This window comes from Equus caballus, chromosome 8, assembly GCF_041296265.1.
Source record: "Equus caballus isolate H_3958 breed thoroughbred chromosome 8, TB-T2T, whole genome shotgun sequence".
NCBI classification, from domain to species: domain Eukaryota; kingdom Metazoa; phylum Chordata; class Mammalia; order Perissodactyla; family Equidae; genus Equus; species Equus caballus.
In genome coordinates this window covers 13718057-13746015 of record NC_091691.1, presented here as the reverse complement: position 1 = coordinate 13746015, position 27959 = coordinate 13718057, and the positions used below count along the sequence as shown (strand labels likewise).

General features: G+C 55.9%; 1 protein-coding gene across 2 annotated transcripts; it reads right to left on the bottom strand.

Annotated features, from left to right (window-relative positions):
- Positions 1-452: 452 nt before the first annotated feature.
- On the bottom strand, positions 453-25153 carry FOXN4 (forkhead box N4). 2 transcript variants are annotated; one of them, XM_023646972.2, is made up of 10 exons: positions 25030-25153; positions 24132-24220; positions 10759-10904; positions 8638-8762; positions 8428-8541; positions 7974-8101; positions 7275-7371; positions 6048-6255; positions 3483-3875; positions 453-2441 (listed from the first exon to the last, which is right to left on the bottom strand). In XM_023646972.2, exons 2-10 carry the CDS (start codon positions 24215-24217, stop codon positions 2182-2184), a joined length of 1557 nt encoding a protein of 518 aa, XP_023502740.2. In that variant the 5' UTR covers positions 24218-24220; positions 25030-25153; the 3' UTR covers positions 453-2181. The 2 variants fall into 2 exon arrangements, with proteins under 2 accessions (XP_023502740.2, XP_023502741.2); XM_023646973.2 differs by having other exon boundaries at positions 8428-8538.
- Positions 25154-27959: the final 2806 nt, after the last annotated feature.

Sequence of the window (27959 nt, the reverse complement as noted above, 5' to 3'; positions counted from 1 at the left end):
TAATCGTGGCGTGTGCGTGAATCGGATTTCCCATGTGAGGCTGCAAGCCACCTCCTGGGTGGGCTTCAGAGTTAGTTTCTACTTAATACAATCTTTTGCTGTTATCTTGGGTGGCAAGTCACCTGCTTTATTCCTCTGAGCCTCAGTGGCTTCATCTGACAAATGGGTTTAATAACTAATAAGACACGCCTGTTTGGGTTGTAATGAGGGTGGAACAAGCTGATTTCCAGCACTGACCCGCCCAAGGCCTGGGGCTGAACAGGTGTGTCTCCTGCCTGCAGGCGTGCACCCGAGGCAGCTGCCAGCAGCCCCACTGGGCCCCGCTCCGCTGTCTGGCACACCAGACTCAACCCTGCCTCTTCAGGTGACCCCACCTCTCTGAGCCTCCACTTTCTGAGGGTAAACGGGGTTCACATTGCTGTCTGAGAGAACGCCTGCCAAGAGCCTCGAACTGAGGGACATAAACAGCAGCCATGCTAATTTTATTGATAATGACAAACTCCGCCCACTTTCTGGCACGATGGGAACCTGGAATCAGAAGACCTGGGTTCAGTGCCGCTGTGGTGCTGCCTCTCTGGGCCTCAGTTTCCCCATCTGTAAATGGGGTCTCCCCTGTGAGAGGTGAGTGAGTGGCGTCCTCCTTTACCTCCCTTCCCACTTCCCTCCGAGCCACAGAGCTGCCGTCCAGCCTTTATTGACAGAAGGCAGGTATTCAATGCTACGCTTACACAGTCTTGGGGTCGCCCAAACACGGGGTCTTCATTAACAACAACTCAAATGTCTTAACTCATCGGGGGTCACGTCACACAAAGCAGCTGAGCCGGGCTGGTCAGACAGACGGCACCAGGGTGTGTCTAAAGATGGTGGATGCTCAGTGGAAAGTACCAGAACTAAGAAGGGCCTAAAGGTGATCCTTCAAGACAGGCCTAAACACCCAACCTCCCAGGTGGTGGATCTGTTGCTTAATTGGAAAATTCTGGCTCTGGGTTTGGGAACTCCCAGACACAGGAGCCAAACCTCCAGTTGGTCAAGAGGGGACAACAGTGCAAGCTGCTACTGCAGGTTCTCAGTCTCAGCTTAGCTGGAAGACTGTTTACCTTCTCTTTTCCCTTGACTCCCGCCTGACCCAGCTGTCTGCAGGACCTGCCACTTGGAAAGGCAGTCACTGGCAATGAGAGAAAAAAACATAACGCGGTCATCGGCAATGAAATAGGCCAAGAAGTGACGATAAATTGTCACTCCTCATTGCAGCTTCGTCAGCCCCACTCGCTTCGTGGGTCAAGCTTACATGGTTCACAGTTTGCCTCCTTCCCATCGGGGGTTCTTAAATTCCAGTACAAAAAGCCCCTGCCATTTCTCCTAGGCCCATCCCGACTTGCCCTTAGAAAGCTCCTTGGACCGCAAACTAGCACACCTCTCCTCTTAGGTGCACGAGGCGAGAGATGCGAATCATGACGGAACAATCAGAAAAATATCTAATTTTAAAAAAGAGGATGTTTCATAGTATCAAAACGCTTGTTTGTTCTCAAAAGCAGCCTAAGGCCGCAAAGGGATGAAGAGCCAGTGGGAGCCGAGAATCTCAGAGAATTTAGGGTTAGGATCGCCGGGATGTGGGGAGGGGTCGCGGGCTGGTTCGAAGAGGTGGTGAGGACAGGTCTCAATAAATATAAATACACGTGTGTGGGGTCACGGTGCCCAGCATGGCGCAGGGGTCTCCTCTGTGGAATTCTAACAGACAACGGGAGAAGGGGGCCGGCAGGGCGGACGCCCATGTCAGGGTTCAGCCTGTTCTGGTCCAAGAGAAATTCGACAGTCTGCCAACTCCACGCGTGGCCTCAGGGCCCATCCATGGGAGGCTGAGTTGGATATGTCATTCCAGAAGAATAAATTACAGAGCCTTCCGGCCAGGGCCGTTCCCTGGCTCACCAATGCGTCCCAGAGGGAGCCCAGCGTGGAGGCAGGCTGGAGAGACCTTGTTCTCAGCCCTGCCAGCCTCGTGTCTCAGCTCTCGCAGGAGCGTCGGGGCTAGGGGAGCCAGGATGCTCGTCCGCTCCCCGCTGTCCTTTTACTTGGGGAGGTCCCACAGGCTTCCCATGGAGGTGGGGCAGGGCCCTTCTTCTGGAACAGCTGGCTCGGTCCGCTCCCTGCGGGCCCGGGTTCCTGGGCAGGCGTGGCTGCAGCTCAAAGGAGGGCTATGGGCTTGTTCCCCGGGGCGCCCAGGTACTGAGATGGGGAGGCGGCGGCGGATGCGGCCACACTGTCGGGGGTCGAGTATGTGGCGTACAGACCCGTTCCCTGCGAGTCTGGGAAGGACTGGTGGCTGCCGCCAGAGACGGAGGTCAGGCCCGAGGCCCCCAGCTCGCAGCTGAGTGGGGAGTCCGCGAAGGCCCCCAGCGCGTCCAGGCTGAAGCCCTCCTCCTTCATCTCCTCCCAGAGGTTCCCTGTCAAAGACACAAGCGTTTGGGGGAGCTGCCTTCCTGCCAACAGACTCGAGGCTCATCCTCAGTAAGAGGCAAGACTATGCACAAGCGGGATTTAAGGCCACGTGTTGGAGGAGAAAGGTGTGGAGGAGCCAGAGTTCCGGCCCCGGGCCCCCTCCCACCCCGCAGGGGTTCCTTGGCAATGTCACTTCCAGCTCCTTGGAATGGAATGGAGATGATCAGAGATGGTGCCCGAGGATCAAACAAGGGGATGTGTGTAAGCACACAGCCCTCCTTCAGCAGAAGCTCACGGTCAAGGCCCAGGACACACAATGGCCTCCCTTTCCTTGGGCGGTTTCACTAACAAGAATCCAGGGCGGGAGGCAGGGAGGTTCAAACATACCCATTTCACGGCTATAACTGACTTACTAACTTGCTGACTAACCTGCTAACTAGTCCATTTCCCTCACTACACGGGGAATTCCTGAGGGCAGAGGATGTCTCGGCCACTGGCTGGCACACAGTAGGTGCACCAATGCTGGTGACTCAATCATGAGCCTTCACTGAAATCCGAGCTTCCCTTGTTGATGCCTTTGTTCCTTCCTTCCTCCCTTCGTTCATTCCCCATGGATCGAGACTGACCGTGTGATGGGCAGTGGGGCAGAGCGTGGCCTGGCGTGAGGTTGGCACGTGCAAGTGGAAGCAGTTACTGATTGAATGTTTGGGGTCAGACAGACCTGGGTTGAAATCCTGGCTCTGCCACTTACTAGCCAGGTGACCTCAGGCCAGGGACTTCCTTTCTCTTTGCCTCAGTTTCCTTATTAGCCGAATGGGGACATGAAATGGCAGTGACCTCATGGGACCGTTGCAGTGCTTGGCATGGAGCTTGGTATACAGTAAGCGCTCATTAAATGCTTGCTGTGATTCGCTACTCCTAGGTGGTTGAAGGAGTGAGCTGTAGGGGAAATGCAGAGTCTTCCTCTCCCTCCCCTTCCCTGTGTTTCCGGCACCCCAGCCTCTCCCCTCCCGGTCTGTCTCCATCACCCCGTTCCCCCAACTCACCCTGCAGAGCGAAGTCCATGATGCTGGGGTCCAGGGCGTCCACCTCGGTGCTCATGTCAGTGCTGATGTTGATGAAGTCCACAGGGGCCCTTCCCATGGCGGGGTGTGGGCAAGGGCTAGGGCTCAGGTCCGGCAGGGCGTGCAGGGGTGGGGTCTGGGCTGGGGCGGGAGAGTCTGGGGCCAGATGTGCTTGGGGCTGGACCTGGTGGTGCAGGGGCACTGATTGCAGGGACAGAGTCATCAGGGGCTGGGGCGGCAGCTGGGAGACAGCCAGGCAGCCATGGGCCATGGCCACTGTGGTGGCGTGGGTCAGCACAGGGGCCTCGGGCTCCCCCGGTTTGCCAGGGCGTCGGCAGCTCTCCGGCCGGTCTGAGATCAGCTTGTCTAGCTCCTCTGCAGGCAAGGGGGAGAGGTCACTCAGAAGCCACCGTGCGGTTCCAGGGCCCCAGCTCAGGCCTGGGTTCAAATCCCAGCATTGTCACCTGTGTGACCTTAGCAAGCCTCTTGGACTCTCTGAACCTCAGTCTCTTCATCTATGAGGTGACATCATATACTCTGCACAGGGTCATTGTGGAAAAGTACTGAAATCACAAACTGAGTAGTGACTTTGAGGAACGAGGGGAGGCTCAGCTAATAACATCAGTTCCTCTCACTGCGACAGCGCCTTAAAGGAAAGCACAGTCGTGCTCCACAGGACGACATTCTGGACAATGACGGACCACATATATGAGGGTGGTCGCTTAAGATCAGGACTGTAGAGCCCCGGTGTGTAGGAGGCTGTCCCGTCGAGGTGTGTGTAAGTCCCTCCACGATGGTCACGCAACGAGGAAATCGCCTAACAATCATTTCTGAGAATGTGTCCCCACTGTTAAGTGACAGGTGGCTGTGCTGTAACTGCCAGACTGTGCCAGAACCTCCTAACAGCCCTGCAAGGGGAGGCACAGCAGGGGCTGCCGACTGGGACAAATTTATTAACATGCGAGGGGCCCTGGCACTCCCTGCTACTGGAGAGACACGAAGAAGCGTTACTGTGGGTAAAAGACGGAATCCTCCTCAACGCTCCTGGATGGAAAGGAGACTGAAATCACTCTTATTTGTGGTCGTTGCCTTGTGCCTCATGGAACGCAGCGCAGTTTTGAGACTGGACCACTAGGGTCCCAAGATCTATTTGGGTCACACTCATTTAAGAAACAAGGACACTTAGACTCTAGAAGGAGAAATGGCCCGCCCAAGATCTCACACTGAATGTGTCCAGACCGGCCCTGGGACTCAAGCCAGCCCCCAGAGCTCCCTGTGGGGTGGGGGTCATGTGGTACCCCCTCAGCTGAGGGTCTGTTGGATCCCGCTGTGGCCCTTCTCCCCCTCATTGTTCGTCTCTGAGCTATCCTCCCGTCCCCCTGCACACCCGAGCCTCAGACACGGTGCCAGGCCGAAGTCTCGAAGTCCTAAGGCTGGGCGGGGTCAGCCCCCGTTTCACACACTCCGTTCCTATGTCCCCGGTAGGCCCACCCCTTCACGTCTCTTAATTTTTTTTTAAAAAAAAGCAGATGCAATATTTTTTTCTATATAAAATATAAAAGTAATTCATGAACAGGGTAGAAGATTTGGAAAATAAAGAAACACGTGAAGAATGTAAAAACTATCAGTGGTCTCTCCATTCAAGTAAAGATTTTGGTATATTTCCCCCTTCTGGTTTCTCTCTGTTTCTCTGTCTCTCTCTATATATAGTTATTTATGTACATTATGTATGTGTTATATATGTATATACATATACACTTGTGCGTATACAGATAAAACATACATACATATATATATATAAATGGGCGTGGATGTAGATGCATTTTAAAATGTGATCATGCTGGCTATATTAATTCGTAACACGTCTCTTTTCACTTATTGTAGCAGGAACATTTCTTTATATTCCAAAAATATTTTTATCTCTAATACTGGCATGATATGACATTCTATCTACTTAATCCCCTATTGTAGGCGGTCTAGATTGCTTTCAATTTTTTCCTCTTAGAAATAGATTTTGGATGGATAACTTTGTTCATAAACCTTTTGCTCAAATCTTTCATTTCCACAAGATAAATTGCCAGAAGTAGAATAATCGGGCCGATAAATGCGTACAGTTTGCAGGGTTTTGATACATTAGTTTGCCTTGTAAACGTTTAACAACTTCCATCCCCACCAGCTGTCTATGAAGATGCCCACTTCTCCACTTCCTGGCCTACAGTGGGTGTTATCATTTTATTACTTTTTAAAACCTCAGCCAATGTGGTGGGAAAGGTAAAAAGCGGTGTCACCCCGTGGTTGTTGCGTTCGGCATTTCTGTGTGAGAAACCGGGGTTTGCTAGTGATGGTCAACAGGTTTTCATGTGTTTCTGACCAGGCTCCTCAATTTCCCGGCCACTGGAGATGGGGGAGGGAGGTGTATTCACAGGAGGGGGGTTCACGGGGCGCCCGCCTGTGACCCCGCCATTGTGGCTGGGCTCGGCCGCCGGCTGGGCAGGATGTGCTGCGTGTGTGTGTGCGCGCGTGTGTTGGCGCGGGCCCAGGCCTCACCGGGGTTGGCCATGCTCCGGTGGATGGCGGCCAGGTCTTTCCGCTTCCACTTGTGCATCTCCTCCTCCATCTTGTCGATGCGCGCCAGGTTCAGGGCCCACAGGCAGCCCTTGCGCGAGGAGCCGCCCATCTTGTTCTCCACCTTCTCGAAGCACTTGTTCAGCGACAGGTTGTGCCGTACCGAGTTCTTCCAGCCGTCGGGAGCCGTCTACGGGAGACATGGGCACACAGGAGACGCCCTGAGAGACCTCCCGATAAACCCTTCCTCTCCAGGGACATCGCACATGCGGGCCTACAGGGGCAGCACACAACAGTGGACCGGGTAAAATGACAGTGTCCGACACTCAACCTCCACGTGGGAATACACGAGAGAGCGGTGGGGACTGTGGCAAACGGAAGGGCCCATGCCCTCATTAAAGGGGCAGCTGTACTTCAGCTCCAGCCAATGGTTAATACCCGAGGATGAGGCTCAGGGTTGTTGGATCTTCTCTCGCTCTCCCCGACTCAGGGAGAAAGCAAGCGAGATGATGCTAAAACACGGATAACCAGTCCAGTATATTAAATGCCAGTCATTGTTAAATACCCATTACTTTGTTATTAGGTAACCAGGTATTTTACAATGCACTTAATACCCTAAACACACACACACACACGCACACACACACACACGCGCACTGTGCTGCAATAATTCTGCTAAGGACACTGTCCAGGCTAGCAACCCCAAAGCTTGGTACTCTCTGACCTCCTGCTCCTTTTTTTCCTTTGATGCCAACAAACATAACACTCCTAATGGCCAACCATGTGCCATGAGCTGCCAGGCGCTTTACACGCAGAATCCTCACTAACCTCCCAGCTGGGTATCATTCTCCCCATCTTACAGATGAGAAAACTGAGGCTCAGAGAGGCAGAGGCTCCCGCCAGGTCTGTCTTTTGCCTCATTATGTTTTGCTGAGTCTGTGCTGACTAACTGGGTTGGCCTCCTCTACCCTTTGCCCCTGGGATGCCTGCAAACTCCTCTTCATCCGTCAGAGCCCACCTCAAATGCTCCCTCCTCTTTCTGAATTTCTTTGCTCATATCTGTGCAAGTGCCCATGTGCAGGTGTCTGTGGACATAATGGGGCCCAAAAGGGTGGCCCAGTTTGGCCTGCAGCCACTCCTGGGCTCTAGTCATGCCAGGGAGAGGCCAGAGCAGCTCCAGCACTGCTGCCCGGGGCTGGGGCCCCTCACCTTGAAGTAGGGGAAGTGCTCCTTCATAAAGCTGTAGATCTCGCTCACAGGCAGGCTGCCAGTCTTGCTGCTCTTCAGGGCCATGGCGATCAGACAGCTGGAGGCAAAAGGTGGGGCGGCCGGGCATGAAGGCATCTGGGCTGACAGTCCCAGGTCCCCTCTGCCAGGAAGCCTGCCCTGGTCGACCCCACAGGTAGCAGCCCCCTCGTAATCAGAGTGTGAGCCCTGGATACCTTTTCACGGCCCTGCCCTTCTCCTTGACCCTGAACTCAGCCCTTGATACTGATTTGAGAAGGCTGTCTTCATCCCCTCCCCATAGTGAGCCTCTAGGCCTGTAGCCTCTCACTAGGCTGCTTCCCCTCTCCCCAGACTCCTGTGAGGTCCACAATACTGTTATTTTGATGACTTATTCTATGACAGGGAACTGAGGCTCAGAGAGGCCAAGCCACTTTCCCAAGGCCTCACAGCTTGTGAGTGACGGAGTGGGGCACTGGGCTCAGTGTCTGGAGTGGTTTCTCAATGCTGGGGGGTGACAGACCACATGATGGTCCTTCCTGAGAGCAGGTCCCCCCCCGGGGGTTCCCCACTCCCCAGACCTCCTGTTTGGAAGTCTGGGCCACCAGCCCTTGCTGTCCGAGATGCCCCAAGGCAGCCCTCAGCCCTCTCCTCCCCGAGCCCGCCAGCCCGCCCTCACCTCACCTGTACGAGTAGATGGGCTTGGGGTAGTGTTTGGGGTGCAGGTCCTGGGATGAATGCACGGCCCCACGGGGCTGGGGGTAGGGAGGCCGTGCCCCAAATGGGGGGCCACACAGGCCCACAGGAGGGCACTTCCCACAGGCGGGACAGGGGAAGGGTGGCAGAGAGAGAGAAGGTGAGAGAGAAGGTGAGAGAGAGCATAAGCCACTCAAAAACCCCAGCCCAGCCCAGCCGAGTCTCGAAAAGCGAGATTGGGGTTTCCAGCCCCAGGAGACGACCTGCTCCCCAGCCACTGCAGGGCTTGGGGGAGAACTGAGTAGATGACCCCATGCCGTGGGTATGGTGGGAGCAGTATCATCGTGTTCCGGGTGAGTAAACTGAGGTTCAGAGAGGTCCCTGGCCAGCCCAAGCCAACGGTGTCTGCCTCCGAGTCCTGGGCCCCTCTGAGCGCCAGTACCTGCTGGGCGCCCAGGGGGAGCGGGAACTGTGGTTGGGAGGCGGGAGAGTACAGCTGTGGAGGGTCCTGCAGACGGGGTGAGGGCTGGCCCCCCACAGGGAACTGGCTCATCTGCTGGGACCAGGAGAAGAGGAGACAGAGGGTCAGGGTGGGGGGCACCCCAGCCTGGGAGATGCTCCTGTTGCTTCGGACCCATGTGGTAGCACTTACGTTGGCTCCATGGCTGGCCAAGGGGCCCAAGCCCAGCACGCCTTGGGGGCCCATGCCAGCCGGGCCGTGGAGCAGGGGACCTGGGGTGGCTCCCACATGCAGGTCAGCTGCCCCAGCCAAGGCTCCTGCAGGAGGGAAGCACAGAGACACCGCTGAGCTGGAGGAACGGTGGCCACGGGCCCAGACAGCCCAGGCCCTGAGGACCTCCAGAGAATGGAGCCATCCCCACCATTGGTGCCAGGTGCACAGTAGGTGCTTGGCACATCACTTCCCTGGGGTGTCGTAGTGAAGAGTGGGTTCCTACCAGCTGTGTAACCTTGGGCCATCCTCAGTTTCCTCATGTGTACAATGGGGTTACTGATGTTACCCACCTGTGACGTTCTTGTGAGGGTTACCTGAGACGATGTCTATAAAGCGCTTAGCACATTGCTGGACACCTGATAACATCGCAATAAATATCGGTCTCTAATAAGTCATAATGATGGTGTAATTATTACCTCGCTCCCTGTCCTCCATGAAGTTCAAACTCCAATTCTTTGTTCCTCTCTCCTCAAAAGCGTGTCTTGGTTCCCCAGAGCCTCTAGGTTTAGGTCCAGATGACTCTGTGCCTCCTGTCCCCTTTGCCGAGCCTGCTCCTCTGCCAAGGGTCAGCTCAGAAACAGCAGAGGTACACACCCACACCCCATCCAGCGCTCTGCCTGTGCTAGACATTGCTGATCTATCACAGATTCTCACTGCACCAGGAGATTTTAGGGAGCTGCCTCCAATCAAGCAAAGTTGCCCTGCAAGGGGATCCTGCCCTCGGGCCGTCTCTCCCAGGAAGCCTGGGTCCCTCAGCTCTCCTCCGAGCTCCAGCTGCCACCTGGGCTCATCGTTTGTGCCTTGGTCTGTCTGCCTTGTCCTTCTCTGACCAGGCCCTCAGCTCCCTGAGAACTGGGACCACATCTTATGTGACTCAGGGCTCCAGACACCTGGCACAGTGACACGCACACAGGAGGCGTGTGGTGACACAGTGAGGAGGAAGGGGCTTCCTTACTTCAGCTACCATTTATTGAACACCTACTGTGTGCAGCATGCTTTCTACTCTGAATGCTCACAACACCTTATCAGGACAGTTCTTTCAGCACAGATGAAGAAACAGGGCGGAGGGGAAGGCACTTGCCCAAAGTCACACAGCTGTCCCCTGGGGGTTCTGGATCACAGGTTGACAGACCATGGCTGCAGGACGAATCTGGCCCATGCCTGTTTTTGTAAATAAAGCTTTATTGGCACCTGGGCACACGCACGCGTTTCCATATTGTCGATGGCTGGTTTAGCGCTGCAGCGGCCAAGTTGAGTAGTTTCATCAGAGGCAGCATCGGCCACAGAGTCTCAAACATTTCCTACCTGGCCCTCTATAGAAAGAGTTCGCTAACCTCCGCTATGGACGCTTTGGCCAGGAACAATTTGTCCAGTGAAGGAAATACTGCCAGACACTAGTTTTTCAACTGTTGGTACTTTGAATGTACTGGTATGATTGTGTTTCTTCAGCGCTTTCTGTGTCTCTAGGCATTTAATCCACATGCTATAACTGCAACCAGCTGCCATTTATTGAGCACCTACTGTGTGCTGGGCCCTGCGCTTCGTACTTTCCATGTATCATCTGTCTGAATCTCCAGATCAGGGGTCAGTCAACTTCTTCCGTGAAAGGCCAGATGCCAAGTATTTTAAGCTTTGCCAGCCTTGTGGTCTCTATCTTCATTTTGTTACAATCCTCCGAAAACGTACAAACCGTTCTTAACAGAAACGCTGTACGAACACAGGCCACGGGCCGCCTTTGGCCCTCGGGCCATCGTTTGCTGACTGCTCTGGCTGTTCACCGTCTCCCAGCGAAGGGGCAGGTCTGACTGCTTCACTGAAACCTCAGTTCACGCAGGGCCCGGCACACAGTGGTGAGCAAATGACTGAACCACCTCCCTCGGAGGAAGGTAGAATCAGTCACGTTCACAGACGCGGAAACAGGCTCGGAGAGAGAAAGAGAGAGAATGACCCGGCCACAGCCACACGGCGGGTGGGTGGCGGTGCTGGCCTCTCCCCTGCCCGCAGCATCCTCACCCCTCCCCACGTTGCCCCTGAGGCTACCTGGGTGTGGGTGTGGCGCACTGGGGCCGCCCAGGTCCACACGGCCACTCGCCATCTGCTGCAGCCGCGGCACGTCCACCGCTGTGAGCCACGACAACGACTGCAGGTCCCCAGGAAGGTCATCATCACTGCTGGTGGCCAGGAGCCTGCAGGGAGGGACAGGAGCTCAGGCGGGGAGCTGAGTTCATCTCCTGGGGGGCTCCCCTACTTCTGGAATCACCCCCTTGACCCCTCACCTCCCTGGGCCACCCTCGCCATCCATTCTGCCCATCCCCAGGGCTGCACATGGGAACCTGGGCCCGGGATCCCCCGTGTGGCAGCCAGATTGCACATCCTCAGATGGTTCCTTCACTCACTCACTTACCACATCTCACTCAGCCCCACCCAAGATAATAAACTCTGATGTTTATGGAGCAACTACTGGGTGCCAGGTACCGTGTCAAGTCCTTCACAGGCATTAACCCATTGAACGCTCCCAGTCACCCTATCAGGTGGGTAGTATTGTCATTATTCCCATTTTACAGATGGGGAAACTGAGGCTCAGAGCACTGAGCCACTTGCCCAAGGCCACATGGAAGAGGAAGTGGTGGGGCTGGAGCCCAGGCAGCATGGCCTGGAGCCCAAGCTCTTCACACGACCCCAGGCAGCCACTGCGGCTGCAGTCAGGACCCTTGCCCACCACCCCTCAACAGCTTCACGAGCAGGAACATTGCCTTCCATGGAAGGAAAAAGGCTGCCCATCTGGGATGCCAGACAGGGACCCTGATCTGGGTCACCCTGACTCCCCGGCGCCCCTGAGTCAGGCTCTCCATGGGGCTCCGAGGGCCCGGGGCCCCACAACAGCATCTTGTCCATGTTATAACATGGCCGCAAACCGGCCAGGAGCTCACAGCAGACCCCACTGCACCTGCCGTCCCCCAGCTGGCGCTTTCTGGTTTGTTGCCCAGAGGCCCACGGTCCAAATTCAAAGGTCCAAGTTTCCAAACTAGGTGTCTCGGGGCCTCACAGAGAAGAGGGGAGCCTCTGGATTTCTGGTGCATCTGACAGAGGACCCAGTGGGACACCAGCCTCTGCCCTCCTACCGGCTGCGCGGCCGCCTCCCACAGGTGCTCCCCTCCTCCTCCCCCTCCTCCTCTCCCTCTTCCTCTCTCTGCTAGTCTCTCTCCGTTTCTCTCTCCCTGTCTCTCTCCCCTCTCCTTCCCTTCTCTCCTGCCTTCTCTTTCCTTGTGCTTTAGGGCCACAATTAGCGTTGCCATGGCCACTGCGGCTCAGTTGTCCCCGGGCCTGGGCCCTCAGCCCACCGAGCTGGCATCAGGTGACTGCCCGGCTGTCCCAGCGATTGGCTGCCTCGTAGGAAAACAGGGCCTGGAAACGATTTGAAAACTCGGTCGGCCAGTGTCAGTGGCAGCAGTTGGCCCGGCTGCCGTCCCCTGGTGGCCCATTGTGTGACAAACGACTGTTGCCCCTGTGGCACGTGGCCCCATTGTCCTGGGTCTCGATGCCATTGTTTCTGCAGCCCCCCGGCTGCCGCCCCTTCGGCCTGCGCATAACTCATCTGGCCAAGTGACAGCCATGGCCCAGGCCTGGGCGATGCCATCTGTCCCCTTGGGCCCCTGGAGACCACGGGGTGAGGCCGAGGGGCAGGGCCTGGTGTGTTGCCCGCACTCAGGGCTGCCTGGCTGGCGCCCACCCACCCTTCCTCACCCCGTGGCTGGCCAACCACGTCTGGTGGTGCACGTCCCACTCATGCTCCGTAACCTGCTGTACCTCCCCACTGCCCTCACCACTCTGCCTGCTGCCAAGGCCACAGGGAGAAGTGGAGGTGAGCCCCTGCTGGCAGGTTTCTCAAGGCAGGGTCCACCAGAGCGCCCTGAATGGCAGTGGGGGTTTGTAGACAAACCAGATTCCTGGGCGCCATCGTGGAGCAGAAGTTCTGGGTAGGTGACTCTGACACAGCACACATGGCAGTTAAGAGCTTGGGCTCTGGGTTCTAATCCTGTCTTCTGCTTACCTGTGTGTCCTTGGGCCACTGACTTCACCTCTCTGGGCCTCAGTTTTTGATCTGTAAAATGGGGTAATAATGGTTTCTTGCTCATAGGGTGTCGTGAGGATTAAATGTGTTATCGCCTGTAAAGACCTGGAGGAGTGTCTGACGTAGCTGTCATTCATATTAACATCAACATTAATGTTAAGGATAATATGAGCCAGGCTCTCAGGGGACCGGAAGTACCCAGAAGCTTTGGGCTCTGGGGTCACACAGGCCGCCTCTGTGGTTGCTCCCACCAGCAGCTCCCATTTGTTGAGCACACCCTGGGCTACCTGCCATCCCCACTTTACAGACAGAGAAACAGACCCTGAGCTGTCACTCAGTGCCCTGAGCCTGTTTCGGAATCACACGAGGGACCTGCCTGGTGCAGCTGAGCACGGAGCAGGGGCTGAGGGCACAGTGCTCTGCTCATGGTTCTTTCCTTAGTACTTTTTCCGGCTGTTTGTGAGTCCCACTGCCTCCCCATCACTTCGGCCCCCTCCCCACTCCTGTGGGACCCAGCAGCGGCCCACCCGGTGCACCCAAGCACGGCTGCTCCCTGCCTCTGCCAGTCCCCTGCTGGGCATGCCTGCTGGCTCTTCCCGCCCCCATCCTGGAGGCTCGCTTCCAGCTCTGTCTTCTGGCCTCTTAATGCCGGAGTCCCCTCAGGCATCATTTGACCCTACCCCTCATTTTGCCCAGGGAAACCAAGGCCAAGAGAGGGGAAGCAGTTTGCTCCCAATTTCACAGTCCAGAAAAGGACCAGGGCTGGGGCTCCTTCCAGCCCAGGAGCGGCTCCTCCTCTGGGAGGTCTTTGCCACCCAGATCCCAAGCTCAGGGACCCCTCTGTGTCCTGACTGCTCCCTAGACCTCGCCAGGGCCAGCAAGCGCCGCACAGCCATCTCTGCCCTCGCTCTGCCTCTCGGCTCACTGAGGGCTGGCCCTGAGCCCCGTTTCACCCTGCGTCCCGCACACAGTGGCGCCACTTAAATGCCTGCTGGGCTGGTTGAAATAGGCTGACCCCAGGCCACCAGCCCAGAGGATGGCGTGACAGTGACTGTCATGTCCAACACTTTTAGTTCCCACAGAGCCATCCTCTGCTTCTTTGAGTCCCTGCGACAGCCTCTTGGCCAGGGAGCAGGGGGTCCCACTTTACAGATGGGGAAACTGAGGCCAGATTGGTGACAAAAAATGAGGTGCAGGAAGGAGCCAGGCTGCGGGGCCAGGGGACCCCACGGCGGAGCTCCAGAGCACCCACATCCACTTCCAGGGCAGCAGGGCTGGGGGAGCCCGGGGCAGGCATATGGGGGCCGACATTCTGGCACAGGCAGGAGGGGGGACCAGACCCCCTCTGGGATGCCTGGGACAGCAGGGGAACAGGGCCTGGCCACCGACCCCCAGAATGAGCAGCCAGGCCTGGGCCCAAAGTTGGGGACACACCATCTCCGTTGATCATCACAGTAACCCAGGGAGATATGGACTGCCATTCTCCCATTTTCCAGATGAGAAAACGGGGGCTCAGGGACCCGCAGTGACTTGTCCAAGGTTGCAGCCAGGGGCTCACAAGGACTTGCACCCAGAGCTGTCCGGTCAAACCTGAGCTGTGCCCCCGCCCCTGCCACACCCTCTCAGGGCCGTCCTTCCCCCAGGGCCTTGCTGGGAGTCACTAAAATACAGCTTCCTGGGCCCCATCGTGCACAGGTGCGGCTCCAGGGTCTGGGCTGAGTCTCGAACTCGGCTCTGGACCCAGCTCCTGAAGAGGCTGCTTCACACAGCCCTGGCTGCCACCCCACTCAGGGCGGGAGCCCTCCCCTGAGGAAGCCTGGTTCTCGCACTGCAGGAACCACCCGAGACTGGAGCAGGCAGACCCGGGTTCGAGTTCTCCTGAGCCCGGCTGGTATCCCCAGGAGGGCAGGGGTTGTGCCCCCAGGTCTTGGGGGCCCCAGATCTGGCAGGGCAGAGGCCAGGACGGGGCTGAGTTGACTGCTGGGTGCAGGTGGCCCCAGGAGAACGTGATGCTGAAGCAGGGACCTCGCACCCCCTGAGGGAGGAGCCGTGCCCCAGAGCCCAGCACAGGCCGGCACACGATGGGAGCGCCATAGTCCTCACGGATTAGACAAATGAGCCACAGACCAGCTTTCCAGATACCCCACCCCAACCCCCAGGGCCAGGCAGGGTGGAAGGCCCTGCTTAACTTTATTTAATTTGTGGACACAGCTTGGGATGGGGGAGCCCCTTGATATGCGCCCGGCCTTGAGCTAAAGTGGTTACAAGACCGACCTCATGTCATCCTCACATGAGCCTGAGCAGGCAGATGGTGTTATCATTGCCACCTGCCCAGTTGCCAGATGGGGACACTGAGGACCACAGGGTCCCCCAGCCAGACACTGCGTTGGCTACAGCCCTACCGTGCTGTCTCCCTGCCCTTTGAGGAATGGGTGAAGACATGCGCTGAATTCTAGAGGTCCCAGCTCTGTGCTATATAATAGGTAGCACTAGCTGCATGCAGCTATTTCAATGTAAAATCATTAAAATTGAATAAAATTCCAGATTCAGTTTCTGCGTCACACCAGCCACATTTCAAGTGCTCAGTGGCTGCACACAGCCGGTGGCTGCTGGACTGGATAGCGTAGATGCGGCGCATTTCCATCATTGTAGAAAGTTCTACTAGGCACAGAGTCTGGAACATTCTTTTCAATGTTGATGGAAAAATCTGTGGTGTTTTTTCACTGCCTTTAAACAACTGGAAATTTGATTGGGGTTTGGGTTTCAGGAGCTGATTTCATGGAATCTGGAGTTTTAGTGTGTTTCCTTAGAAAAGATGCCCCCACCAGCGAGGAAGTTACAGGGAAGGGCTCTGTAAAAATGGGCGACTCACAAAGTAGTGAGCTCTCCGGCCCGGGAGCATTCAAGCAGGAGCAGAGGGATGACCTGTCAGGCTGCTGTTGGGGGAAAGATGAGCCCAAGCTCCCTCCAGCGTCCCTTTGGACGGGTGCCCCATCAGTCATTGGAGCAGCCTGCAGGCAGACCCCCGGGGCGCATCCCCACAGTTCTGTCCTCCTGGGAAGCCCTCTCTCTCCCCAGGCCTCAGTTTCCCGTCTATAAAGCAGTCGTGGCAGATCAGAGGTCCCCTCAGACCCCCGGCTCTCGGGCTCTAGGAAGGTGGAGGAGCACAGCGGTCAGGAGCAGGCACGACCCCCAAGGCGGGCGGGCCTGGGCTCTTCCTGGGGGCGCGACCGTCACCTGCCCTGGGCCTCCGTTTCCCCACGTGTAAAATGGGAATCCTGATAGCACCTCCGCTGAGGTGCTGCTGATCGAATATGACAGCAGCTCGTTTAAGCATCAGCTCCGATGAAGCATCTGGTCTTCTGCTGAAAGAGCAGTTACGCTATTAGTTCAGGGGTCCTGAGGGTGACCCCTGACAGTGCGCCCTTCTCAAACCAAGTGGGGGGTTTACCGCCAACAGGGCGTCCTCATTAGTGACTGGAGAGCTTTTTGGACAAGAAGAAAATAAAAATTTTCTTTCTATCTGGGGCTCCCGAGTCCCCTTCTGATTTCTGTGGTTCACCAACAGCTCCCACCCCACACGGGGGGCACTTCTTGCTTTTCAAAGCTCGGCCACATCCATCTTCTCCTTGTGAAACACACACACCCCTTGGGGCCATCATCTCCCCCTTTCACGGATAGGAAAGCTGAGGCCGAGCCAGGGGAACTCCCTCAGCAGCCTCCCACCTGAGCCTCCCCTGGCCTGGACTTCCCCAACTGGAACGCGAGGAGGGTGAGCCCCTCCCATCTTTCTGAGGCTGCCACGGGGACACACAGCCTGCAGGGCCGCCTGAGGTGGGGGACCGCAGAGGGAGGCAGCCCACCTCTGCCAGGAAGTAGGGGATGCTGAAGGCATGGCCCCGATCTGGAGGGGTCAGAGCATGGAGTGTCCGGGAGGGAGCAGAGCCTGGCTAGGAGCAATGTAGCACCCTGGGAAAATCAACAGGAGAGTAATCCTCCACCAGCAGTGTAACCATCTGGCCCCCATGGCCGGGGGCCTACTATGTGCTTATCACTTTACCTGTGTTACCCGTGTCCTTGTGAGTTTTGCTCTGAAGGCTCTGGGCCATCAGAAGCCCAGGTCGCCCACAATGCCACATTCTGAGCCCATCTCAGCTGAGGACCCCTGGCCCCGGGGCGCCCCCCCATTGCTCTCTCTCTGGCAGTTCAGCACAGTGGTCACAAGGGTAGGCTCTCGGGTCCACCAGGCTGGCTTTGAATCCCACCCAGCCCCATCTGCCTCTGAGCCTCAGTTAGCTCATCTGTAAAGTGGGGGTGCTAACACCTGTACCTCTGTTGCAAGGTGTCGCAAGGATTGAACGGGACAGAGCAGGTGGGCCACTCAGCCCGTGGAGGTGCGACGCCTGGCAGCGGTTCACATTATCGTAAACATCCTCTGACTAGCGTGGATGCGGCGTGGGACGGGCTCCGTGGGGAGCAGTGTGTCAGACACTCAGTAAGCACCTGCTTCACTCCACAAACGTTTCCTGAACTCCTGCTTGCCAGGCCCTGGTCTGCCAAGCAGACAAAACTCCCTCTGTCCAGGAGATAACATTCCAGTTGACCTAGGGATGCAAAAGGGGGGGCATCTGCCCCGTGGCGTGCCTGCTTTCCTGCAGCCCTCCTAGGTCTGCCCCTCCCTCGCCTGCCCACAGCCTGTGGGTGGCTACTTATCATAGCCCTATCACGGATGGGATGGCTGAGGCCCAGAGAGGGGAAGTGCTGCCCCTCAGCCACACAGCACAACAGCAAAGGAGCTGGGATTTCAACCATCCACCCCGCACGCAGCCTCTTCACTCGGACGCTCTGCCAGTTCGGCTGAAACAAATCAAGCTGCGGGCAGGAAGGGCAAACAAGTATCATATCGGTTTTAGAAGGATGTGCCTCCATGGTGACAAGGCCACAGTCAGGGGACCCTGGGTGGCCCTGGGCAAAGCAAAACACCACTGGAGGCCATGGCTGCCATCCTACATGAGCAGGGGGCCAACCCGACAAACACTGATTAACGATGCCCTTAATTCCTCAGTTGAGTTGCTGGAGGGATGGCAGATGAGCGGGGGGCCTGGATTCCAGTCCCAGCTCTACTCCTAATGGGGTCCTCATGCACGTGACTCAAAGCCTTCAAGCCTCAGTGTCCTCGTGTCGGAATAGAGGTGATGATAGGGGCCGCCCCTTGGTTCAGGGTACAGAAACCACAGTGCAGTATTTGTGGAATGGATGGATTTCACACCCAGCGCTCAGTGACCTTTTAAAAGGAACATCAGTGCCGGTCACTGTCCTTAAAACCCATCAGGGGAGGAAGAGTCCAGCTCCTTGCCATGGTCTGGCCCTTGGCCATCTTCCCCACTCCCCTCCTGCCCCCTTCTCTCCCATCTCCTCTACTCTAGCACACCTGTCGATTTTTAGTTCCTCAAACATTCTAAGTTCTCTTTGCACATGCTGCTCCCTTTGCCAGGAATTCTGTTCCATGCGCTCATTCACAGATGGCTCTTTCTCATGCTTCTGATCTCAGCTTAAATGTTGCCTCCTCTGAGAGGCCCTTCCTGGCCACCCGACCCTAGTGGTCCTTCGTGTGTTCGTCTGCAAAACAGCTCGCATTTTGCAATGAGGTGTTCATTTCCACGTGTTTCCATTCTTTCCACTCTAGGAAATCAAGGACTGGGAGGCCGTCTGCTCTGTTCAGCACCCAGCACAGGGCCTGGCACCCTGCGGGCATTTATTACACACCTGCTGGAGTCAGGGAGGGGGAAAGGATCCCCCAGCCCAGCCCAGCTCCAACACATTTTGCATTCCCCAGGCTCTACCCATTTCCTGCCCAGCTTAGACACCACCTCCCCCAGGAAGCCCTCCCAGACCAGTCCAGCATCTCCCGGTCTTCCTGCCCCTGGAATGATGATGCCGTTAGCGTCTACACATAGCAGAGACTCCCCAGATCACTCGTCAGTTTCACACGGGCATCGCTCCTTGTACACCCCGCCTTCTAGACGCTGAGCTCCTGGAGGACAGGAGTGACTTTGTCCTACACCTGATGACAGACCCACAGGGACCAGCTCAGGCTTTCATCCTTTCATTTGACAAATATTTGTCCACCTGAGGAGAGCTGGACCCCACAGTCACTGTCCTTTGTTGCTGGAAAGGTGAAATGTGACAGTGCTAAGGGGCTCGGCAGGAGCGTGCACAGGGCCGTGCATATTGGTGGGTGGACTGTGGTTTCTCTGGGGACCTTTGCCTGCAGAGCTGGAATCCAGAGCCCATATTTAACCCTTTATTTCCTATCTCGGGGTTCCTTAGTATTGATGCAGCAATTGTCCACTGGAAGGAACATCCGTTTGGGGTTCAAATCCCATTTCAACCCTTTTGTAGCTGTGTGACCTTGGGCAAGTCATTTCACCTCTCTGTGCCTCGGTTTCCCCATCTGTAAAATGGAATAATACTAATAATTACCACCACCAAGGGTGGCTGTGAGGATAAGGTCAGATAACCTGTAGGACAGGGCCCAGCACACAGCAGGTGCTCAAAGCACATTTCTTCCTACTTTCCCACTGCATTCACTCCTCTTTTTTTGTGTGTGTGAGGAAGATTAGCCCTGAGCTAACACCTGCGCCAACCCTCCTCTATTTCGCACGTGGGACACTGCCACAGCATGGCTTGATGAGCGGTGTGTAGGTCCACACCTGGGATCTGAACCCATGAACCCTGGGCCGCTGAAGTGGAGCCTGTGAACTTAACCGCTGTGCCACTGGGCCAGCCCTGGCATTCTCTCCTCTTGCTTTGCACGGCCACTGGGAGGGGTCTGCCCAAAAAATATTGTCTCTGGGGCAGCAGATCACCGTCCCAGCAGTACAGAGGCACGCCCGGCCCCACCTGGGATGTCACTTCCACTCTGATTACACAGCGGTTTCCCCTGCCTTGCTGAGATGTGGTTAGTAAGAACTGTTACATCAGCACCAACTGTTCTTGTTCCCAGTCCAACTTCCACACAGAAGGGATTAAGCATTCCGTGGAGGTGTTTATTTAGCTAACATTTTGTAACATCTCTTGTAACCGTTTACAGGAAAAAAAAGAATCAAATGTCTTGTAGCAAGCTCAGAAATTCCCAGCTGGGCCAAGAGTAAGCGCAATGTGAAATGACTTAATTAGGAATTAATTTGAAAAAGAGACTCTTTCCTTTCTAGAACTCGGCTTGGTTCTTGGGGGGGGGTGTGTGCACGTATTTCTGGGTTTCTAGGGGGTGGAACCACAAGACCCCAAAGGAGGGCTGGCCCCTAGGAAGGCCACCTCTCTTCCTTGCCGGCAAGGTCACCTGAGGCCAGCCCAAGGGTGAAGGGGTGGAAGGATGTTGGGAGGGTCACCGCCCCTGACAGATGGAGCCCCTCCCCCGCGCAAGGAGTTTCCCTCTGATGGGCGGAGCCACACTGATAAGAGACTGAACCGTCCCCACACGCAGCTCAGCGGGGGGCTTAAGAGGAAAGGCAGGCACCGTCGGCCTGTCCTGGTCCACACAGCAGGATTTTGTCATCCCTTGAGCATGAAGCCTTCCTGTATTTCCATGGATGTATTATTATTCACGTGATATTTATCCGACCATCCATCCACCCAATGAATATTTATTAAGCATCTACCGTGTGCTGGGCGCTGTGGTTCACAGATGAGAAACCACTGTCCAGAGAGAGGAAGGGCTTTGCCCAAGGTCACCTCATTTCTCAGAGGAGGGACTGCAGAGGGTCTGGCACAAGGATCTGTCAGGAGAACCGCTGAGCCACGTGGCCCTGGCAGAAGGCGAGGCTCCAACGAACCAGCAGCCTGCCTTCTCTTGCCTCTCTGGGCCTCAGTTTCCCAGTCCATAAAAGGAGGTTGTTGGACCTGACCTCTAGAATAAGGTCCAAAAGTTGGGGCAGGTGGTTAAAATCTGCAGTTCGGCCCCTTCCCGAATGTGTGCCTTTGGGCAAGTCGTGTCCCTGGGCCGCAGTATCCTGGTCTGCAAAGTGGGCTCCTGCCCGCACCTCCCTCACAGTTGTTACTAGCAAGATAAAACGGGATGGTGCACTTGCTAAGGAGCTTAGCATGTGTCTGGCACACTGTAGGTACTTAATAAGTATTTCTCAGCATCTCTAAGAGTGGACTTCACCCCAGCCTTTGAGCCAAGGGGAAACAGGCGAACCCTCGTCAAGCACAAATTGTGGGCTGTTGCCTGGGAGGTCAGGGCTGGTCCCCACCCCCCGACACCGGCCCCTGGCCCCAGCATCGTTCGGCAGGGAGGCTGCTGCCAATTTGCTGTCTAGGCCTGGCCACTGACTCCCGACAGCTCCCTGGGGACAGGGCAGCCGCCTCCAGCTGCTGTCCCCCCCCACCCTCCACGCACAGGGCCATTGAAAGTTAACGGTCAAATGGCCCCTGGGGATAGAGGGGCTGGCGGCTGCGTGGAGGGCTTCAGGGGGCTGGAACTAGGCTGGCCCAGCCGCCCGTGTGGTCCTTGGAGTGGTTCTCTGGAGACGTGGGAGGGCACATCAGAAGCCTATAACCTTCTCCTGGGCTGTTACGCAGGGAGAAAAATGGGAGCGGTTGGAAGGGATGGGCGAGTCGTTGCATTATCCTAAGAGCCCCCTCCCCCTCCATGAGAAGGCGCTCCGTCCCAGGCCTGGCCGAGCACCTTTTCTAGATGGAGGCGCAGAATCCCGCCAACAACCCACAAATTGGGTCCTCTCCTTGCTCTATTTCACAGAGGAAGAAACTGAGGCACAGAGAGGGGTAAGGACTTGTCCAGGGTCACACAGCTGTAAGGTGGTGGAGCAACGTGTTCTGTTCCAGCACCTGTGCTCTTCACCAGTAGGATGGGGGTGGGGGGGTGGCCACCATACCCTCTGGGTGTGACGGCCTCAGGTTCAAGTCCCCACTTTACCCATAACCAGCCGTGTCATCTTGTTAAGCCATTTAATCTGGTGGAGGCTCAGTTTCCCCAACTGACAAATGAGCACAAAAGTGCTGCTGTCGTGGGATGGTTACGGCACAAGACAGGCAGGTAGTAAAGGGCTAAGAAACCACCAGCTGCTATTGTTATTATTATTATTATTATTACTATTATTTTGTTCTTCTGCCTTCTGGATATGCTAGCTGTTTAACACAAGAAAACAGCCCTGAATCCATGCGAATAGGAAAAGTCTGTGCCGGGGCTTGGGGCTGGTGGGAGCCCCTGCTGGGCGGTCCTTGGGCACCTGGATTCAGGGATTCCCGCCACCACGATCCTCTACGTCCTTCCCCAAGGGCCCTCCATCGTGGAAGGCCCGCTCTTGCAGACAGCTGGGCTTTTTCAGGTAACTAGGTGAGGACAACAGCAACTCGTGGTTCTGTGTCTCCCGCTCTGCGAGCTTTGTTGGCTTAGTCCTCCCAGCAACCACACGGGCGGGGGGGGGGGGGAGGTGTCCCTGTGTGCCCATTTTAAAGATGAGGAAACCGACGCAAGTCACTTGACCTGTCCAAAGCTGGATTTTGCACCTTCACGCGTGGACCCCAGAGCAGCTGCCCTAACGGCGTGACGCCCCAGCCTCTGGCGCTTTTATGACCATAAGAATCTTTGGTTCTGAGCTCTTCCAGCCGGCCCAGCCTTCTCACAGGCTTCCAGCTGGGAGGGCAGAAGGAGAGCCACCCTGGATACACAGATATTTTCATAGCTATTGCATTTAACTCTTTCGAGGCAGCTTTTATTTGCCCCACTGTGCGGAGAAGTTCAGAGGTGAAATTGCCCAGGACCATGCAATTGGCAAGTGGCAGAATCAGAAATCATTATTTCATCTTCATAACAATTCCGTGCAGTGAGCACTATTTCTAGCCCCATTTTTTAGATGAGTAAACTGAGGCTCAGGGAGCTCCACATGGCCAGGGCAGCTGGGATTATAACTGACTGCAGAGGCTAAATTCCTCACCCTTGGGCCGCCCCCACTCCACCTGCCGTGACGTAAACCGTTTCAGCCCCGGAAGGAAGCCCAGGGGGGTGGGGGTGTCTCTGGTTGTGTGACCTTGAGAAAAGCTCTCTGAGCCTCAGTTTCCCGCCCGTACAACCAGGCTCATCAGGGCAGCCTCCCAGGCTGAGGTGAGTGACGGGGAGAGGGGGCTGGCATACAGTAGGCGCTTATAAATGGCTGCGTGCCTGGCTCACATTTGGTGTCCCCGCTCCACACACCGCAGGCTCTCAGCAAGTATCTGTTTGAATTTGTGGCCTCCTTTGGCTCTCAGAAGGGCAGCCTCCCTCTAATTGGGGGCTGCGGTCCGCCCCAGAAGGCACTGCTGGTGAGTGGCGGTGGCCCCGGGGGGCCAGACAGCCCCTGGGTAAACATGGCTGATCCGAGGTGACAGCCTGCTCTTCCCAGGCCAGCCCCTGTCCCGTCCCCACTCCGTAATCCCACGAGTTGAGGGAGCTGTTCACCCTGCTTGCCTTGGGGGTGGGCCCTGGGAACCAGGTCTGGCCGCCCCCCCAGACTCAAGGGAGAGAGGCTGCGAGGGGACTCCGGGCCCTTCCTCCTTCTCCTCCTCGCTCCTGTTTGTTGTGTGACCTTAGACAAGCCCCTTCGCCTTTCTTGGCCTCAGTTTCCCCATCTGTAAAATAAGGAGGCTGGACTAGTTGACTCCCTAGGGGCCTTGCTAGTTCTGAATTTTGAAGACAAAAAGGTGAAGGGCGCTCCCCACCCCCACCCAACTTGTATCTCGCTTCATCTGGTCTCAAAAAATAATTTATTTTGGCCTGAGTCTCCACCTAATTCATTTTCAAACACATGAGACCTAGAAGGGACCTTAAGACGATCTAATTCAAGAGCATCATTTAACTAAGGAGAAAGTGAGGCCCAGAGAGGGCAAGGGACTTGCTGAAAGTCACGCAGCCAGCCTAAGAACTCAGGAGTTCTAACTCATAACTTTTCCAACATCCAAGGAGAATGGAAGCCAGTTCTGCCCCAGAAAGCTTTGTGGGGTTGGGGGGCACTTCCTGGAGCCTCACTGGGGCCAACGGAGGGGAAGCAATAGCTGCTTTTGTCCTCTTAACATTCACCAGGATGCCCAGTCTCTCACCCAGGAAGGCACCTCTCTTGGAGGGTACAAAAGATGGCAGGCATTTAGTGGTCCCACTGCCCAGGCCACAGGTCCCCCACAGCCTAAGAGATACCAACTTTGAAATCACGACCTTCTGGCTCTCCTGCAAAATCACATAATTTAATTTAACGATAGCGCTTGGGCAGCTTCAGAAACCATAAACAGCACATAAACACCTTAAGCAATGAAAAAATCCGCCGTTTGTTATGGCTGAAACCCTCACCTGTATTCCTGTGGTGGGGGGTGGCGATGTTGCCCTGAGTTTCGAATAATTCCTGACATCATGGATGAGATGTCACTTTCTATCATCTCCTTGGGGAAAAGACAAGCAGAAAACAAAGCTCCCATCAGCAACGATGGACAGGGCAGAAACCCACAGTTTTCCCACAGTTCAGAAGGATGGAGCTCAAACAACTAACAGAACACTTTTTCTAAAAAAAAAAAAAAGAGGGAAAAAAGTACTAGAGGATTCTTGAGCGTCACAGGTCACTTTCCCAGGGCAATTCTACAGGGTTTTAGAAGCCAATGAAGAAAATGGAATGAAATTCCAGGTTCTTTCGAATTAAGAGGGAAGGACAGAGGAAGACTCTAGAATCCAAATGTCAAGTCTTGGAAAATGTGGACTCACAAACTAGGAGCCAGAGAAACCTGATTCCCTTCCAAGCCTTATGTTTTCAACCGCAGCTCAGTTAGGATCACTTTGAAAATAAAAAATAAACCAAAAAGGATAGCTTGATGTGTCATGGATGTTTCTCTGGGGGAGCCAAATTCCCACTTGCAAAGGGGCTAGTCCCCGCAGGGCCGGGCTCTGGAAATGCCCTCAGAAATGCCACATGCTCTTGCCGGAAAACCAGTCCAATCCCAACCCCACCCCCGCCACACACAAACAGCCCTAAAAAAAATTCCCTAAGTTTCTCAAACTCCAAGCCTGCAATGAACACAGAAACCCACCCAAGACTCTCAAGTCCGCCCCCAAAAGTCATTCCAGGATTCCTGGGAAGGAGACAAGGGGAGCAGGGAGAGGCAGCTCCCCCAGCCCCTGCCCCGGGTCTGCGCCCTGGAAAGGCGACGCAGGGCGCCGCCCGGGCGGAGGGAGCGAAGCCGGCGCTGCAAGGCGGTACCTGGAGCCGATCCTCGCCGGGCCGCCGCCGCAGGCGCTGCCGGGGCGCGCGGGGGTGTCGGAGGGGGGCTCCCTCGCGCTCGCCCCTCGCGGTCCGCAGTTTGGCCGCCGTCGCAGCTCGAACCGTTTTTAAATTTCCCTCTCTGGAGCTGTCCAGCTCAGAGCATGCGCAGTAGCCGTGCGGGGGGCTTTTCCCCAAGGGTCAGCTGCAGGGCAGGGTCAAGGGGATCGCACGGGCGTTTGCCAGCCGCCGCGAGCCCTGCGCGCCCCGGGGCTCCGGGTGGGGTGGGGCGCAGGGCTAGGGACACCCCTCTGCCAACTTTGCCCACAGTGACAGCCCCTGCATGTCCGCGAGCATGCGTGGAGGAGCCGTGCGAGGGTGACTTGGGCTGGAAGAATTAAGTTGCAAAAGGATGCTGGGTGTATTAAGACTTGCCATCCGTCACTGCCCGAGGGAAAGGAGGCGGGAGGGCGTAGAGAGCTGTTGCAAGCCCCTTTGTCCGCCAAAGCGGGGACGAGCCAGGAGGCCGAGCCGGGGCCCCAGGTAGACGCGGAGCGCGGCCACCTGTCCCTTTAAGAGAGCGGCGCCCGCGCGGCTGGCGGCGGGAGGGGGCTGCGGGCCGGGCGCCTCCACCTGCCGGGGCCGCGGGGGAGCCGGGAGTGCGCGCCCCCGGCCGCGCGGAGAGGGAGGCTGCCCGGAGCCGGCCGGGGCCCCGGCGGTGGCGGTGGCGGTGGCGGCTGCGGCGCTTGGGGTCCGGCGCCGCGGGCCAGCCGAGCCGTTGGGGCCCGTGGCCCGCCGGTGCGCCCGCGCTCCCGCCTTCCCCGCCGCCCGGCCCGCCCCGCCCCGCCCGGCGCGGGAAAGGTGGCGCGGACCGCGGGCGGCTGGCAGGGCGCGGACAAAGGTCTCTAGCCCCGGACGGGGCTTGGGGTAGTTGGATCCCCCGAGAAAGTTTGCATTCCTGGGCCCCTTCCTTTTGAACATGCATTGGGGTAATTTGCTATGGTGACAACAATCTTGGTCACAGTCACCCTTTATTTGCTTACTGATCTCTTTCCGCCGCCTCGATTAGTCTGCACACCAGCCCCTTGGGAGATGGGATGGTTCCCCTTTTTGCACATGGGAAACGCAAGCTCGGAGAGACGATGAGCGGGCCCAGGGCGCGCGGGCGGAGTGGGGATTCGAACCCAGGCCGCGGCGACTCCCCAGCCGCTGCGCCTGCACGTGGACCTTCGAGGCTGCGCCGCCCGGGCCTGGCCCCCGATGCTTCCGGAGCTTCTGGAGGCTGTGCTCGCGTTGGGTATCCCGGACCGGGCGGCGGAACCGCGTTTCCCCACCTGCGGCTGGGAAGCCTTTCTTCCCGGTGTTTCAGTCCAGGAGGGAGCTGGGGCTCCCTGGGCGGGTGTACCTGGACGGCATTTTTCCTTCGGGTGGGCTGTGACCTTGGCGCTGGTCCACGTCCTCTTGAATGGTTTTCTTGCGGCACCTGGTCTCCCTTCCCTTCTCTGCCAGGAGTAAATAGATCAGCTTGCATTCTCTAGGGAGGGAAATGCAGTTTACAGACGTTAGTTCAGGTCATGGTTGTGAAACGTTCTCAGTTTTCCGACCCGCATATATTTAAAATGTGTGTTCTGACTGATTATAAAGGTAGTGTACGTTGCTTTGAACATCCCTGAATGAGCTGTAATTAATGCATGGATTAAGTTGTAAGTGTTCAAAGCATTTGGGTTTATTTCTGTTAATCTAAATGGAGTTGTAAGAAAACAGGGGTGATGACAACCTCCTTTTGGAAGTACAGTCCTTTTCATTAAGGTATAATTTTATATATTTAGAGTGGTTTGGAATGAAAACCTCTCTTCTGAAAGCTGACGGAGTCTGGAAAGCGTTTGAAATGAAAGGTATCCGGTCCGTGAGTTCCGTAGGCTCATGCGCTGTGGAAAAGAAGAGCTAGGACTCTCCTTTAAAAGACAAAAAAAAAAAAAAAGAAGAAGAAGAAGAAGAAGAAGAAGATACAGAATGTTCTGGGCAGCGCTCAAAACCTCCCTTTTCCCTATGAACTTGGTTTCTCTGCCTGGATTTTTGGCTGGCAACTGTAGTCATTTCACTAAAGAATTGAGATTTTCAGTTCTTTGCTTTACGTTTGGTGGTGAAAATATTGCCAGTCAAACATCTACTGTTAGGGGTATTCAGAAAGCCCAGGCAACTTAGCACAAACCCTTCATTTTTTAGATCAATGTATTTTTTCCCTTTATAACTGTCTGGTATGTCTCAAGCCCGCTGAATTATGAGTCACCTGGGGTGAAATTAGAACCATAGACAGGGAAGAGCTGGGAATCCTTATTGTTCAACAAGTATCTCAGATGAGTCTCTGATCAAGCAAGTGTGGGCACCTGGACCAGGAGCTCTCCTTACTGAAGTCAAGATGGCCAATGCCCTTTTTTTGTTTTTAAACAAAGGAGTGTGAAGTTCGCTTCTCTTCTTATCTATAGAGCATCTTACTTGCTTCTGTGTAGGGAGAGCCTTAGACTGCTCCTGATTTGGCAGATAAACTGCTTCCCTGCCAGCAGGATTTCCAAAAGACTCAACAGAAACCCAGTTCTCCAGACTTCTCATCATAAAAGAAATCTCCCGAAGGGGACAGAGCAACGGGTTATGGCTTTTCTGCTTTCTCTCTGGTTCCATGTCGTGGAAAATGCTCAGATCTGGGCCTGTGTTTCTGAAGTTTTGATAGTCGAGCGGCATATTTATTTGCCTAGTCTGTCCAGGGCTGGGGTGCCCGTGGCTATGTAAGAAATATTTGTCCACGGCGTTGACAATGAGTTTAAAACCAACTCAGTCATAACTGGGAAGACCAGCTCCTTGTGTGCGATGCGTAGGTTCGTACTGTAAATTAAAAACTACTAACCACGTAGCAAGTTTAAAGTAAGTTTTGT

Bases quoted from the DNA above. Each gene is read 5' to 3' on its own strand.
- FOXN4 (XM_023646972.2), bottom strand. From the start codon at position 24,217: ATGATAGAAAGTGACATCTCATCCATGATGTCAGGAATTATTCGAAAC. The intron at 8,542-8,637 runs GTAAGTGCTACC...TCCTGGTCCCAG, and splicing joins TGGCCAGCCATGGAGCCAAC to CAGATGAGCCAGTTCCCTGT. The intron at 3,876-6,047 runs GTGAGGCCTGGG...CCTTGCCTGCAG, and splicing joins CCGGAGCATGGCCAACCCCG to AGGAGCTAGACAAGCTGATC.